At 39.5% G+C, this 17,265-nt stretch overlaps 1 protein-coding gene across 1 annotated transcript in view; it reads left to right on the forward strand.

The window, feature by feature from the left end:
* The window catches only part of LOC144607204 (mucin-16-like), a 46,674-nt gene that overhangs the window by 17,235 nt on the left and 12,174 nt on the right, over positions 1-17,265 (forward strand). The window contains exons 25-46 of the mRNA XM_078423884.1: positions 870-1,006; positions 1,093-1,160; positions 1,997-2,166; positions 2,306-2,338; positions 3,276-3,412; positions 3,499-3,566; positions 4,403-4,572; positions 4,712-4,744; positions 5,682-5,818; positions 5,905-5,972; positions 6,809-6,978; positions 7,118-7,150; positions 8,447-8,583; positions 8,665-8,732; positions 10,113-10,282; positions 10,428-10,454; positions 12,397-12,533; positions 12,619-12,686; positions 13,589-13,758; positions 13,877-13,903; positions 15,162-15,298; positions 15,381-15,448. Of these exons, the coding sequence (XP_078280010.1) occupies positions 870-1,006; positions 1,093-1,160; positions 1,997-2,166; positions 2,306-2,338; positions 3,276-3,412; positions 3,499-3,566; positions 4,403-4,572; positions 4,712-4,744; positions 5,682-5,818; positions 5,905-5,972; positions 6,809-6,978; positions 7,118-7,150; positions 8,447-8,583; positions 8,665-8,732; positions 10,113-10,282; positions 10,428-10,454; positions 12,397-12,533; positions 12,619-12,686; positions 13,589-13,758; positions 13,877-13,903; positions 15,162-15,298; positions 15,381-15,448 (2,233 nt within the window). The remainder of the gene's footprint in view (positions 1-869; positions 1,007-1,092; positions 1,161-1,996; positions 2,167-2,305; positions 2,339-3,275; positions 3,413-3,498; positions 3,567-4,402; positions 4,573-4,711; positions 4,745-5,681; positions 5,819-5,904; positions 5,973-6,808; positions 6,979-7,117; positions 7,151-8,446; positions 8,584-8,664; positions 8,733-10,112; positions 10,283-10,427; positions 10,455-12,396; positions 12,534-12,618; positions 12,687-13,588; positions 13,759-13,876; positions 13,904-15,161; positions 15,299-15,380; positions 15,449-17,265) is intronic.

A 17,265-nucleotide genomic window follows, 5' to 3' on the forward strand; every position in this document is an offset into this window, starting at 1 on the left:
TATTCTTTATTGAAGCATAACAATGGAAAGGGGATAAGATGAGACCATCCCATCACTCACTGGTTTCAGCACCGTTGCCTGCCATAGCATTACACACCACCAGAATCCATCCAACATTCCCCATCAGTACTTCTTCCAAAATGGTGAAATATTGTGGTCACCCACGTCACTTGCATTTGTTGCAAGTTGCACTGTGTGAATCTTCCACTGCAAACTACAGAGTGAACTGAATGGATAATGCCATGACTATTTCCTACGATGTATTTGTATTCTAGAGTTACCAAATCATACAGCATGGAAGCAGCCCCTTCAGCCCAATATATCCATGCCAACCTCGAACCCGATTTGCCCATATACCTCTAAACATTTCCTGTCCATGTGCCTGTCTAAATGTCTTTCAAATGTTATTATTATATTTGCCTCAACCACTTTCTCTGCCAACTAGTTCCATATGTATACCCTTTGTTTTTAAAAAAATCCCCTCGGGATCCTAGAAAATTTTCCTCCTCTCACTTTAATGCTATGCTGTCTAGTTCTTGATTCCACAATCCTATCCATGCCGCTCATGATTGTATACACCTATATTAGATCACCCTTATTTGCCCACTGTAATTGAGCAGCTGGCTATGAGGTATACTCCATGAATAGGGCTGAGACTTGGAACAGTGATACAGTTGTGGGCTGTTTAAATGCTTGTCCAATATCAACTGACAGATTATCAGGTGAGCAATGTGCACTGTATTGAGGAATGTGTCAGCCCAAGTGATTCCGTGATGGGTGATGCCACTTAATTCTGGAAGAAACATATAATGCAGCAACATGAATTCTTTAAACTTAGTGTGAAAGTCTCTTCTCATTTTTCTTTATAGCAATGCCACCACCTCAGACCTCAAATTCCTTTGATTTTAATGTGACCTTTGTTATGACTAACTTGGCATCAACAGCAAGTTTACAAGATCCCAATTCACCGTTGTACGAATCTGCAGCAAGTATTATTGTTTTCCAGGTCAGTTGGCAAATTAATGATTGATATATTTAATTAATTACTTGTGATTTCTTTTCTCTAAAATTCCAACTGTTGCTTTCCTACAGCTGGACAATTTGTTTCGCAAAAGCAATATCAAAAAATCATTTTCAAGCTGTAGAGTTCTTTCTTTCAGGTAAGGAATAATGGATAATCACCCTGATTAGTATTTATTTCGAAATGGTGTGACTTTAGTGAAAATACATGGCTCTGTGGCAAGATCATAAGTGGGCTTCTTTTTGTATAAATATAATTCTGAATAGAAAATCATAGATTTTCAGAGAATTCCCTTATATCCACAATGGTGATTCTAAATTATTCTTCTGCTGGACGTATAGCCATGCAGAAAAGAAGGACATGCAACGGCGTGATCTAAGGCATGAATTATAAATCTGGACACCATTTTGAGATGGTGCACTACCTCTGGATGGTGCAACGCCTCTGAAGATCCCATAGCAATTGTAGTCTAAAGAGCAGAATAGGCTACGAGCATTTCAATGCAGTGGTCAGACTTCAGCTCAGATACATCTTCTAAGTAATATACTATATCTTTGTCATCGCCTTCTCTTCAGACCTTCTAATGAGAAATCAAAATATTGTTTCATAACTCACTTGTTCTGGTGTACCAATTTTAATATAGCCCTGCAAATACTAGGTATTCCAGCGTGCTCTCTAACTGCACCACCAGAAATTATTTTGATCCTCCAGAGGTTAACAAACATGTTGTTCTATACTTGTCAAACACTTCATGAATAGTCCTTTGATTGACTTTGTTCCCCAATGACTCAACTTTGGTGTTCAAATCAAGTCACTGTTGTGGATTGAGCAAGACCAGTAAACCTTACAGGAATAGTTTGAGAAATTTCAGCCCCAACATCTCGTACTATTGTAAAGGAATGTATGGCAAGATGCTGAGAAGGATTTCAGAATAACAATTCCTAATGCACAATTGTCTCTTCATCTATTTCACAGTCTCGCAAATATACAGGACACCAGAGTGCATGCAAACTGCACTTTCAGAAATGACTCTGATCCTCAGGAAGTTAACCGGGTTACTGTGTACTCTGTGTTCAGAAAAAACACAAAGGACATCACCTCCTTTGGAGTGTATACACTCGACAGGAACAGCCTCTTTGTGAATGGTATTTATCAAATAATGGAATATTTTGCTGTTTTAAAACAAACATGATCATGGATGAAATGTGATAAACTCATTCAATTTTAGTCTACTATTTTATGATACCTTTCCATCTCATGCATGATACTTTCTTGATCTTTCAGATTTCCACATAGAAACATCAATACCATCAACCAGTGAGTACATTTCTATTTCTAAAAATGTCTCTATTTCCAGCTATTGCAGTGAGTAAAAATGAAGGGAATATTCTTTATTGAAGCATAACAATGGAAAGGGGATAAGATGAGACCATCCCATCACTCACTGGTTTCAGCACCGTTGCCTGCCATAGCATTACACACCACCAGAATCCATCCAACATTCCCCATCAGTACTTCTTCCAAAATGGTGAAATATTGTGGTCACCCACGTCACTTGCATTTGTTGCAAGTTGCACTGTGTGAATCTTCCACTGCAAACTACAGAGTGAACTGAATGGATAATGCCATGACTATTTCCTACGATGTATTTGTATTCTAGAGTTACCAAATCATACAGCATGGAAGCAGCCCCTTCAGCCCAATATATCCATGCCAACCTCGAACCCGATTTGCCCATATACCTCTAAACATTTCCTGTCCATGTGCCTGTCTAAATGTCTTTCAAATGTTATTATTATATTTGCCTCAACCACTTTATCTGCCAACTAGTTCCATATGTATACCCTTTGTTTTTAAAAAAATCCCCTCGGGATCCTAGAAAATTTTCCTCCTCTCACTTTAATGCTATGCTGTCTAGTTCTTGATTCCACAATCCTATCCATGCCGCTCATGATTGTATACACCTATATTAGATCACCCTTATTTGCCCACTGTAATTGAGCAGCTGGCTATGAGGTATACTCCATGAATAGGGCTGAGACTTGGAACAGTGATACAGTTGTGGGCTGTTTAAATGCTTGTCCAATATCAACTGACAGATTATCAGGTGAGCAATGTGCACTGTATTGAGGAATGTGTCAGCCCAAGTGATTCCGTGATGGGTGATGCCACTTAATTCTGGAAGAAACATATAATTCAGCAACATGAATTCTTTAAACTTAGTGTGAAAGTCTCTTCTCATTTTTCTTTATAGCAATGCCACCACCTCAGACCTCAAATTCCTTTGATTTTAATGTGACCTTTGTTATGACTAACTTGGCATCAACAGCAAGTTTACAAGATCCCAATTCACCGTTGTACGAATCTGCAGCAAGTATTATTGTTTTCCAGGTCAGTTGGCAAATTAATGATTGATATATTTAATTAATTACTTGTGATTTCTTTTCTCTAAAATTCCAACTGTTGCTTTCCTACAGCTGGACAATTTGTTTCGCAAAAGCAATATCAAAAAATCATTTTCAAGCTGTAGAGTTCTTTCTTTCAGGTAAGGAATAATGGATAATCACCCTGATTAGTATTTATTTCGAAATGGTGTGACTTTAGTGAAAATACATGGCTCTGTGGCAAGATCATAAGTGGGCTTCTTTTTGTATAAATATAATTCTGAATAGAAAATCATAGATTTTCAGAGAATTCCCTTATATCCACAATGGTGATTCTAAATTATTCTTCTGCTGGACGTATAGCCATGCAGAAAAGAAGGACATGCAACGGCGTGATCTAAGGCATGAATTATAAATCTGGACACCATTTTGAGATGGTGCACTACCTCTGGATGGTGCAACGCCTCTGAAGATCCCATAGCAATTGTAGTCTAAAGAGCAGAATAGGCTACGAGCATTTCAATGCAGTGGTCAGACTTCAGCACAGATACATCTTCTAAGTAATATACTATATCTTTGTCATCGCCTTCTCTTCAGACCTTCTAATGAGAAATCAAAATATTGTTTCATAACTCACTTGTTCTGGTGTACCAATTTTAATATAGCCCTGCAAATACTAGGTATTCCAGCGTGCTCTCTAACTGCACCACCAGAAATTATTTTGATCCTCCAGAGGTTAACAAACATGTTGTTCTATACTTGTCAAACACTTCATGAATAGTCCTTTGATTGACTTTGTTCCCCAATGACTCAACTTTGGTGTTCAAATCAAGTCACTGTTGTGGATTGAGCAAGACCAGTAAACCTTACAGGAATAGTTTGAGAAATTTCAGCCCCAACATCTCGTACTATTGTAAAGGAATGTATGGCAAGATGCTGAGAAGGATTTCAGAATAACAATTCCTAATGCACAATTGTCTCTTCATCTATTTCACAGTCTCGCAAATATACAGGACACCAGAGTGCATGCAAACTGCACTTTCAGAAATGACTCTGATCCTCAGGAAGTTAACCGGGTTACTGTGTACTCTGTGTTCAGAAAAAACACAAAGGACATCACCTCCTTTGGAGTGTATACACTCGACAGGAACAGCCTCTTTGTGAATGGTATTTATCAAATAATGGAATATTTTGCTGTTTTAAAACAAACGTGATCATGGATGAAATGTGATAAACTCATTCAATTTTAGTCTACTATTTTATGATACCTTTCCATCTCATGCATGATACTTTCTTGATCTTTCAGATTTCCACATAGAAACATCAATACCATCAACCAGTGAGTACATTTCTATTTCTAAAAATGTCTCTATTTCCAGCTATTGCAGTGAGTAAAAATGAAGGGAATATTCTTTATTGAAGCATAACAATGGAAAGGGGATAAGATGAGACCATCCCATCACTCACTGGTTTCAGCACCGTTGCCTGCCATAGCATTACACACCACCAGAATCCATCCAACATTCCCCATCAGTACTTCTTCCAAAATGGTGAAATATTGTGGTCACCCACGTCACTTGCATTTGTTGCAAGTTGCACTGTGTGAATCTTCCACTGCAAACTACAGAGTGAACTGAATGGATAATGCCATGACTATTTCCTACGATGTATTTGTATTCTAGAGTTACCAAATCATACAGCATGGAAGCAGCCCCTTCAGCCCAATATATCCATGCCAACCTCGAACCCGATTTGCCCATATACCTCTAAACATTTCCTGTCCATGTGCCTGTCTAAATGTCTTTCAAATGTTATTATTATATTTGCCTCAACCACTTTCTCTGCCAACTAGTTCCATATGTATACCCTTTGTTTTTAAAAAAATCCCCTCGGGATCCTAGAAAATTTTCCTCCTCTCACTTTAATGCTATGCTGTCTAGTTCTTGATTCCACAATCCTATCCATGCCGCTCATGATTGTATACACCTATATTAGATCACCCTTATTTGCCCACTGTAATTGAGCAGCTGGCTATGAGGTATACTCCATGAATAGGGCTGAGACTTGGAACAGTGATACAGTTGTGGGCTGTTTAAATGCTTGTCCAATATCAACTGACAGATTATCAGGTGAGCAATGTGCACTGTATTGAGGAATGTGTCAGCCCAAGTGATTCCGTGATGGGTGATGCCACTTAATTCTGGAAGAAACATATAATTCAGCAACATGAATTCTTTAAACTTAGTGTGAAAGTCTCTTCTCATTTTTCTTTATAGCAATGCCACCACCTCAGACCTCAAATCCCTTTGATTTTAATGTGACCTTTGTTATGACTAACTTGGCATCAACAGCAAGTTTACAAGATCCCAATTCACCGTTGTACGAATCTGCAGCAAGTATTATTGTTTTCCAGGTCAGTTGGCAAATTAATGATTGATATATTTAATTAATTACTTGTGATTTCTTTTCTCTAAAATTCCAACTGTTGCTTTCCTACAGCTGGACAATTTGTTTCGCAAAAGCAATATCAAAAAATCATTTTCAAGCTGTAGAGTTCTTTCTTTCAGGTAAGGAATAATGGATAATCACCCTGATTAGTATTTATTTCGAAATGGTGTGACTTTAGTGAAAATACATGGCTCTGTGGCAAGATCATAAGTGGGCTTCTTTTTGTATAAATATAATTCTGAATAGAAAATCATAGATTTTCAGAGAATTCCCTTATATCCACAATGGTGATTCTAAATTATTCTTCTGCTGGACGTATAGCCATGCAGAAAAGAAGGACATGCAACGGCGTGATCTAAGGCATGAATTATAAATCTGGACACCATTTTGAGATGGTGCACTACCTCTGGATGGTGCAACGCCTCTGAAGATCCCATAGCAATTGTAGTCTAAAGAGCAGAATAGGCTACGAGCATTTCAATGCAGTGGTCAGACTTCAGCTCAGATACATCTTCTAAGTAATATACTATATCTTTGTCATCGCCTTCTCTTCAGACCTTCTAATGAGAAATCAAAATATTGTTTCATAACTCACTTGTTCTGGTGTACCAATTTTAATATAGCCCTGCAAATACTAGGTATTCCAGCGTGCTCTCTAACTGCACCACCAGAAATTATTTTGATCCTCCAGAGGTTAACAAACATGTTGTTCTATACTTGTCAAACACTTCATGAATAGTCCTTTGATTGACTTTGTTCCCCAATGACTCAACTTTGGTGTTCAAATCAAGTCACTGTTGTGGATTGAGCAAGACCAGTAAACCTTACAGGAATAGTTTGAGAAATTTCAGCCCCAACATCTCGTACTATTGTAAAGGAATGTATGGCAAGATGCTGAGAAGGATTTCAGAATAACAATTCCTAATGCACAATTGTCTCTTCATCTATTTCACAGTCTCGCAAATATACAGGACACCAGAGTGCATGCAAACTGCACTTTCAGAAATGACTCTGATCCTCAGGAAGTTAACCGGGTTACTGTGTACTCTGTGTTCAGAAAAAACACAAAGGACATCACCTCCTTTGGAGTGTATACACTCGACAGGAACAGCCTCTTTGTGAATGGTATTTATCAAATAATGGAATATTTTGCTGTTTTAAAACAAACGTGATCATGGATGAAATGTGATAAACTCATTCAATTTTAGTCTACTATTTTATGATACCTTTCCATCTCATGCATGATACTTTCTTGATCTTTCAGATTTCCACATAGAAACATCAATACCATCAACCAGTGAGTACATTTCTATTTCTAAAAATGTCTCTATTTCCAGCTATTGCAGTGAGTAAAAATGAAGGGAATATTCTTTATTGAAGCATAACAATGGAAAGGGGATAAGATGAGACCATCCCATCACTCACTGGTTTCAGCACCGTTGCCTGCCATAGCATTACACACCACCAGAATCCATCCAACATTCCCCATCAGTACTTCTTCCAAAATGGTGAAATATTGTGGTCACCCACGTCACTTGCATTTGTTGCAAGTTGCACTGTGTGAATCTTCCACTGCAAACTACAGAGTGAACTGAATGGATAATGCCATGACTATTTCCTACGATGTATTTGTATTCTAGAGTTACCAAATCATACATCATTGATGTTTTGTAGCATTGTGTCTGAGAATTCGGGATTTGCCTTAGCTAATGGGATTAAGTTGATTATTACTGGTTGAACAGTGTAAATGTGAATGTTAGGAGGCAGCAGAAAATATGTTCCTGTGTTGAACTTGGATGAATGGCTGTGCAGTGAATTACACAAGAAATGGCATTATTATTTCCCGGTCCAATTCAACTGAGCACCTAAAATGTCAGTTAAAAATGATGCGTCATCATTATCTTCATCAGCGAGTGTTATCTCTTCCAGTCCATTTCACATTAGGCATGTTAATGGATGCATGACAGACATATGCCTAAATAGAACAGAAATGGCACATACCTCAGATTAGAGCCACAACCCAAATTTAGAAGCCTTACAGCACCAGAGACCTGGGTTTGAGCCTGACTACAGGTGCTGTCTGTACGGAGTTTGTACTACATTCTCCCTGTGACCGCATGGGTTTCTTCCCACACTCCAAAAACTACAGGTTTGTAGGTTAATTGGCTTTGGTAAAATTGTAAATTGTCCCTAGTGTGTAGGATAGAGTTAGTGTTTGGGTGATCGCTGGTTGGAGTGGAATCAGTGGGCCGAAGGCTCTGTTTTCGTGCAGTATCTTTAAAGTCTAAAGTAAAGACTCCAATGTGGTGTCCAGCATAGGCCCTTCTGCAGCATGATGCAGCCAATTCCATGTCATTTAGTTAGGGCAGCTCCAGTCCCAGTAGCAAGTGCAAACGACAAACCAGTTGGATGCCAACATTATTTATGCTTTTTTGCATCACATCTGGTCCTGTTATGGTCTAACTACAGCCGATTTTCAGCTTCCTTTCAACATTCCTGTTTAATCGAACTTCAGTCTACAGAATTCAAATGATTCAGCAACAGGGATTTTTTCATCTCAGCTTAATTATTTTTTTCATATTTTCTTTAACAGCAATGGCACCAATTCAGACCAAAAATCCCTTTGATTTTAACGTGACCTTCACTGTAACCAACTTGGCCTTAACAGAACGTTTACAAGATCCCAATTCACAATTGTACAAATCTGCAGCAAGTATTGTTGCTTTCCAGGTCAGTTGGCAAATTAATGATTGATATAAATAATTAATTGTGTTTTTTTAATCTAAAACTCCAACTGTTGCTTTCCTCCAGCTGGACAGACTGTTTGACAGAAGCAATGTCAAAAAATCATTCTCAGGCTGCAAAGTTCTCTTCCTCAGGTAAGGAATATAGATAAACATCCTGGTTTGCATTTATCTCAAAACTGTATGACATGGCCCAGCTAAAGCAGTAACATTAATCTTGATAAATCAGATAGAAAAAATAATGTGGAGATATAACAAAGGAACCTGGTTTTTTAAATTATTCTTAAACCCCGACATTAGTGTACAAGGAGTTCCATAATGTTCCCATTGGTGTTTCCAAATCCGCCTTGTGCCAGGGCATAAACATGCAGAAGAGCATGGGCATGCATGGCACCTCTCAGGCATCTAAACACCACTTTGAGATTGTGGATCACATCAGTGTGCCCATATGCATTGTGCCTACTCAAGTTGAAGTTTACCCTAAGGACCTTCTACTGCATTACCTAGAGGAGAATTGCCTGAAGAGGCTCTGGTCATCAAGTTCAGTGATGAGACACATCTCAGATAGATTTCAAAGTAATATGCTACTCCATCATCATACCTCTCTCTTCAGACCACCGGCAAATTACAATGAACCAAATAATACTTCAAGACAATTTATCTTCTCAGAAATTCTGCAACAATCTGCAATGGCGACACAGTAGCGTAGTGGTAGAGTTACTGCCTTACAACGCCAGAGACCCGGGTCCGATCCTGACTATGGGTGCTGTCTGTACGGAGTTTGACCGCATGGGTTTTTCCTGGGTGCTCCGGTTTCCTCCCACACTCCAAAGACGTGCAGGTTTGTAGGTTAATTGGCCTCGGTAAAGATGGTAAATTATCCCTAGTGTGCAGGATAGTGCTAGTGTACAGGGATTGCTGGTTGGCGCGGACCTATCATCAAAGGGCCTGTTTCCGTGCTGTATCTCTAAACTAAACAGTTCAAATACTCTACACAATTTAGTTCCAAATAATGGTCCAAACTAGTTCATGACATTGATATACAAATTACCGATAATTGTATGATTCATCTCAGCCCTAAAGGAGCACTTATGGAAATAACAGATCCTTCAGAGGCTAAAAGTAACAAAACTAGTTTTGGTGTGGTTGTTAAACACTTCATAAACAGTCCTTCATACAGCTTTGTGTAGGAAAGAACTGCAGATACTGGTTTAAATCAAAGGTAGACACAAAACGCTCACCCTTCCCATTCCTTCTCTCCAGAGATGCTGCCTGTCCCACTGAGTTACTCCAACATTTTGTGTCTACCTTCATACAGCTTTGTTCTCCATTGACACAATGACTCAGGTTCAAATTAATTTACAGATGCAGGTTGAGCAAACACATATTAGCAGTAACACTGCAGGATTTCAGCCCTGACATCTTCTGTTATAGCGAAGTAACATATGGAAAGATCGGAGGATTTCAAAATAACAGTTCTTGATATAATTGAATGTTTCTCCATATACTTCACAGCCGAGAAAATATACAGGACACCAGAGTGCATGCAAACTGCACTTTCAGAAATGACTCTGATCCTCAGAAAGTTAACAAGGTTAATGTGTACCGTGTGTTCAGCGTCAAGACGAGAGGCATCTCCGCCTTAGGAGAATATTTACTGGACAGTAATAGCCTCTTCGTAAATGGTATGTATGAGTGAAAGGAATATTCTGTTTGCTTTGATCAATTATATCTATCTGATCATTGATAAAATGTCATGAAAACAATCAATTTTGATGCTCATAAAAGAGAATTTACATGTTATATATAATGATGTTTTCAATTTTTCAGATTACCATGAATCCACTTCTACATCCAGTGAGTACAGTTACTGTTTCTATGTTTACCTATCATTACCTTTTGTTTGAGGAGATGACAACAGTGAATATTCTTTCTTAAATAATCACTAAATATTGTCAGTTGCAGCCTTGGTAGTAATGATGCAGTGTGCACAATTGTGAATGTGTGCTATGACGATCTCATCCTCAACAATGATTTTGGCACCACTGCGAGACATGCCATTTGCACGCCATCAGAGTCCATCCAATCCTGCATATCATTACTTACACTAGCAAAGTGCAGTACTGCAGTCACCCATTCCACTCATGTTTGCAGCAGCTTGCACTGTTTATGTGCTAAATTTTACTGCTTTGGGCAAAAACAAACATGTTTATTTGTGCATACAAACACTTAACAATGGAATGTTTTGGTCATAGGCCTGTTGTGGTTGAACAATTGGCTATAATTGCAAACTCTGAGAATATGAGTGAGAGTTGGGACAGTGATTCAGTTGTGTACTGTTATGACGACATGGTGATATATTGATCAGCATGTGAGCCCATTAATGCGGTGAGTAAGAGAGGTGTATTCGGAGCTTGCGGTCACTCCAAAGGATTTTGCATTTTTTGCAGTGTTGTATCCATGTTGTGTCTGGAGCTTGGCTTGTATGAAGTGGGCCAACACTCTGTCAGTATTATAAGAAAATAACTGCAGATGCTGGTACAAATCGATTTATTCACAAAATGCTGGAGTAACTCAGCAGGTCAGGCAGCATCTCGGGAGAGAAGGAATGGGTGACGTTTCGGGTCGAGAAGGGTCTGAAGAAGGGTCTCGACCCGAAACGTCACCCATTCCTTCTCTCCCGAGATGCTGCCTGACCTGCTGAGTTACTCCAGCATTTTGTGAATAAAACTCTGTCAGTATTGACTCAACAGTATAATTATGAAATTAGGAGGCAACACAGAATTTGCACAGCTCCTGCACTTAGCTGAATAGCACCAGTACACTTAAAAAACAAACAATAATTAGTGCAATAATAACATTGATAGTCAATGTAGTTCAGATCTTATTGGAAGTTGTAGTGTTTAATAGTCTGATGGTTGTAGGAAAGAAGCTGTTCCTCGACCTGGAGGTTACAGTTTTCAGGCTCCTGGACCTTCTTCCCGATAGCAGGGATGAAATGAGTGTGTGGCCAGGGTGGTGTGGGTCTCTGATGATGCTGGCTGCATTTTTGAGGCAGTGACTCCTTTAAATCCCTTTGATGGTGGGAAGGTCAGCCTTCCAACCAGGTCCCATTGAAGGTCAGTGGGAAGGCCAACACTGTCAGTATTGACTCAACCGTAAAATTAAGAAAATTAGAAGGCAACACAGAATTTGCACAGCTCCTGCCCTTGGCTGAAAAGCACCAAAGTTACACACCAACGAGCGTCACCTGTTTCACAGTTCTATCCAATAGACTCCCTGGTGCATTATGATTAACCCTAACCATAGCCTAATACATTGGTCATTATTATCCTCTTTAACAACTGTGGAAATTGTTGGAAGATAAATGATTGAAAGGTTCAAAAAATGTGTGTGTGCTATGCCATCCGGTCCACTTTATGACAGACGTTCATGAATTGATCTGGAACTTGCTTGACCAGGAGTGCTAGATACCAGAAATTACAGCCATACCCCAAATTTGAAAACAAATTCAAAAAGGCTCAAAAATAATGTCAAGCTCAATGAAAAGGAGAGGTTGCTAGGAAATGGAATGGAAGTTCCATTCCAAGCGTAATGGAAGTTCTCTGATGAAAGATGCTCTAGTTCCAATAAAGTATGTAACAGACAAAACTATTGGATGCCAATATAATTGATTGCTCCTTTCCACCACACCTGCTCCCAAAATGTGAGAGGAATTTCTATATTCCAGGTACAAGATACAAATTATTCAGCAACAAGAGCTTTTTTAACAATATCCTTCTGTTATTTTTCTTAATAGCAGTGGCACCAATTCAGACAATGAAACCCTTTGATTTTAATGTGACCTTCACTGTCACTAACTTGGCCGCAACATCAAGTTTACAAGATTCCAATTCACCATTGTACAAATCTGCAGCAAGTATTGTTGCTTTCCAGGTCAGTTGGCAAATTAAGATTGATGTAATTCATTAATTACTTGTGGTTTATTTAATCTTAAACTCCATATGTGGCTTTCCTACAGATGAACACACTGTTTACTACTAGTAATCTCAATAAAACGTTCTCCAGCTGCAGAGTTCTCTCATTCAGGTAAGGAATATTGATAATTATCCTGCTCAGTATTTACTTCAATGTTGCATGTGACTTTTGTAAAGTACATGACACTGCAAAGCATTCACATTTCTGTTTGATAATCTGCAATGGTGCTTCCAAATCGTCAATGTGCCAATTGCAAGATTGTGCACAAGCACATGAACATGCATTGGTGCATCCTGAGGCATAATTGCATATCTTCACATCAATCTGAGGCTTTGGGTTACATCTGCAATGTCCTCAGGCATTGTTATTGACCCGAAGAGAAGTTGGCCATAAGTACATCAAGGTTCTGTTACTGCATTGCCTAGGAGAAAATATACTTGATTAGGTTTCAGGCCATCAAGTGTGGTGGTGGAAACTCACCTGAGAGAGATACCTTTCCATCATCAAAGCTCTCCCTTCAGACCTCCAGCACATTACCATAAACAAATATTTCAGTACAAATTAATTTCTCATGGACACTAGTTTGGCTATATTGGACTCTGCACAAAATAATCCATCCAAACTAAACTAAAAATCCTGTTTTATGATTTTAATACTCACAACTAATTTATTGCAAGATTGCCCTGAATGTATTAAGGGCACCAGAGTGGTCTCTAATAATGCTTTTGGAAATAATTCTGATGCTCCGAACATTATTAGTAACTAAACACGTTGCTTTGTGAATGTCAAACACTTCACCAACAGTTCTTCTTACAACTTTGTTTGCTATTGATATAATTGCAGAGGTTCAAATCAGTTCACTGATGCAAGTTGACCAGACACATAATAGCAGTAACACTGCAGGATTTCAGCCCCGACATCTTCCGTTATCGCAAAGTAACATATGGAAAGATCTGAGGTCTTTAAAATAACAATTCCTGATATAATTGATTGTCTCTCCATCTATTTCACAGCCCAGAAAATATACAGGATACCAGAGTGCATGCAAACTGCACTTTCAGAAATGACTCTGATCCTCAGAAAGTTAACCACGTTAATGTGTACCGCCTGTTCAGAGACAAGACGGGAGGCATCTCCACCTTAGGGGCTTATTTACTGGACAGTAACAGCCTCTTTGTGAATGGTATTTATTATTTACAGGATATTCTGTTTTGTTCATTTTAATTATATCAAATTGAGAATTTCATTCAAAGTAAATATACTTTAGTCTTTACAATGATGACATTCTCTATTTTTTTTAGGTTACAACGAATCCACAACCCCAACCAGTGAGTATAGTTTCTGTTTCTATACAGTATTTCACAAATACCTCCTTGTTGTGTAGTACGTAACAACTGTGAATATTCTTTCTTAAAACCTCGCAAAATCTTATCAACTGCAACCTCCTCTAGTGATGACAGAAGTGAGATATTGAGAAGAGTATTGAAGAGATACTGCACGATAACAAGCCATCAATCCCGAGTCCACCTAAACCATTAACAAGAAGATGAGATGTGACCAACCCATTGTCACCAATGGCTTTGGCACCACTGCTAGCCAAACGTTTTTATCAGGATCCCCTCCAATGCTGGCCATCATTATTTTGGATTGAAAAATGTACTAGTGCAGGAAAACGTGCCTAGGCTCCTTTCATGCAATGTATTTGAGTGCTGTGCCTGCTGAGGTTGAAGAACTGACTTTGTGCAAAATCCTGAGAACCGGGGTGAGACTTGGAACATGATTCAGTTGTGCGTTATTATAATGATTGTTCTAATGTTGAGTGGTGGAAGTTCTCAGGTGATGTATTCAGTTGTGTTGGACCCAGTGGTGTAGTGAGTGGGAGAAAACATTTGAAGACCTTTTGAGTGTCTGTGATGGCTTAAGAGGTCATTTAAGTTTTTGCAGTAGTGTCTAGGTCTTTGGGTCAGTACAGATTGGATGATGAAATTATGAAAATTAGAAGCTAGCTGGAAATGTATACAACTCCCGCTGAATGGCTGCTACAGGAATCACATAGAAAATTAGTGTCCCAATCATGTCCAACTGAGTAGCTAATGTATGAGATTTAAAACTGCCGCATCATTATTATTCTCTTTGAAACATAAAATATTGTTGGAATTTAAATTGTATAAAATTCAGTATTCTGAGTCATGCTGTCCACTTTATGTCGGATACCATTCATGGGCTGACTTTACCTTTATGAGTGGCTAGAACAAAAGTGGCAGGTACCTGAAACTAGAGACAAGAGCTTAATTTGCTGCAAATATATATGAGACAACAAAACAGTGACAAGCTGAATGAAATAATATACATTGTACAATGAGAATCTTGTACAATATGATGTAGCAATTCAAGGTTCTCTGAGAGGAGCAGTTCTGGTCCCAATTGCAAATGTAATGGGTGTCAACAAAGTTGAAGATTCTTTCCCCAAACCACTGCACTTTCTACATTCCAGGTTAATCTAACTTAATTCTATAGAATACAAATGAATCAGCAACATGAATTATTTAAGCTTAGTTTGATAGTTTTTCTCATTTTTCTTCACAGCAGCGCCTCGAGCTCAGCCCACACAACCCTTTAATTTTAATGTGACTTTTGTTATAACTGACTTGGCCTCAACTGCAACTTTACAAAATTCCAATTCAGCGTTGCACAAATCTGCAGCAAGTGTTATTTCTTTGCAGGTTAGTTGGCAAATTAATGATTTATATAATCAAATATTTGTGGTTTATTTTATCTAACACTTCAACTGTTCCTTTCCTTCAGCTGAACAAACTGTTTCGCAGCAGCAAAATCAAAAAATCATTCTTCAGCTGCAAAGTTCTCTCTTTCAGGTAAGGGATATTGAACTATGAATAGAAATTACTATATGTATCACACGGCGTGATTTTAGTCAAAATACATAGCACTGCAAATGCAATCACACTTATGTAGGAAAAAAACTGCAGATGCTGGTATAAATCGAAGATAGACACAAAATGCTGGAGTAACTCAGCGGTCAGGTAGTATCTCTGGAGAGAAGGAATGGGTGACATTTCGGGTCGAGACCCTTCTTCAGACTGATGTCAGGGGAGGGGGGGACAAAGATAGGATGTAGTCGGAGACAGGAAGACTAGTGGGAGAACTGGGAAGGAGGAGGGGATAGAGAGGGAAAGCAGGGACTATCTGAAGTTATTGAAGTTAATGTTCATACCGCTGGGGTGTAAACTACCCAAGCAAAATATGTGGTGCTGTTCCTCCAATTTGCGCTGGGCCTCACTCTGACAATGGAAGAGGCCCAGGACAGAAAGGTCAGATTGGGAATTGGGAGTTGAAGTGCTGAGCCACCGGGAGATCAGGTTGGTTAAGACTGACTGAGCGGAGGTGTTGAGCGAAACAATCGCTGAGCCTGTGCTTGGCCTTGCCGATGTACAGAAGTTGACATCTGGAACAGCGGATACAATAAATGAGGTTGGAGGAGGTGCAGGTGAACTTCTTATGATAACTCTGATGATAAAATCAGTATGGCAAGATGACATTGGGACATGTTTTTGTGAGAGATCATTCTCAAACCAAGATGGTGGTTCCAAATCTTCCATATATGAAATGCATCATCATGCAGAAAAACGTGAACATGCTGGCATATCTGGTCATCAGTTTGAGACCTTGATTACCATCTGTAAGCACCTTGAATTGTTCCACAAGTACCTAGCAACAGCTAACAATGCTGTGCAATAATTTGCACTGAACTTCATAATGATATCTTTACCATGGATGTCCAGTCACTCTTCACCTCCATCCCCCACCAGGTGGGTCTTAAAGCCATCTGTTTCTTCCTCGAACGCAGAACCAGCCAATTTCCATCTACCAAAATTCTCCTCTGCCTAGCAGAACTGGTCCTTACCCTCACCTACTACTCCTTCGACTCCACCCACTTCCTCCAAATCCAAGGCGTAGCTATGGGCACTCGCATGGGCCCTAGCTATGCCTACATCTTTGTAGGGTACGTCGAACAATTCCTGTTCCAGGTGTACACTGGCCCTATCCCCGAACTCTACTTCCGCTACATTGACGACTGAATTGGTGCTACCTCCTGCATCCATGCAGAACACACTGATTTCATCAACTTCACCACTAATTTTCAGCCTGCTCTCAAATTTACTTGGACCATCTCCGACATCTCCCTACCATTTCTGGGTCTCACCGTCTCCATCACAGGAGACAGACTATTGAACGACATCTACTACAAACCTACTGACTCCCATAGCTATCTTGACCGCTCCTTCCACCCTGTTTCCTGTAAAGACTCTATCCCCTACTCCCAATTCCTCCGTCTACACTGCATCTGTGCCCTGGATGAGGTGTTTCATATCAGGGCATCAGAGATGTCCTCATTCATTAGGAAACAAGGAAACGGGGGTTCTCTTCTTCCATTATAGATGAGACTCTCACGAGGGTCTCCTCAATATCCCGCAGCTCTGCTCTTGCTCCCCCTCCCTCTATTCATAACAAGGACAGAGTCCCCTTGTCCTCAAACTTCCACCCCATCAGCCGTCGCACACAACAAATTATCCTCCAACATTTTCACCACCTCCAACGGGGTCCCACTACTGGCCACATCTTCCCATCTCCACCCCTTTCTGCTTTCCGCAGAGACCGTTCCCTCCGAAAC

The sequence above is a fragment of the Rhinoraja longicauda genome, chromosome 28 (genome assembly GCF_053455715.1).
Source record: "Rhinoraja longicauda isolate Sanriku21f chromosome 28, sRhiLon1.1, whole genome shotgun sequence".
Classification (NCBI taxonomy): domain Eukaryota; kingdom Metazoa; phylum Chordata; class Chondrichthyes; order Rajiformes; family Arhynchobatidae; genus Rhinoraja; species Rhinoraja longicauda.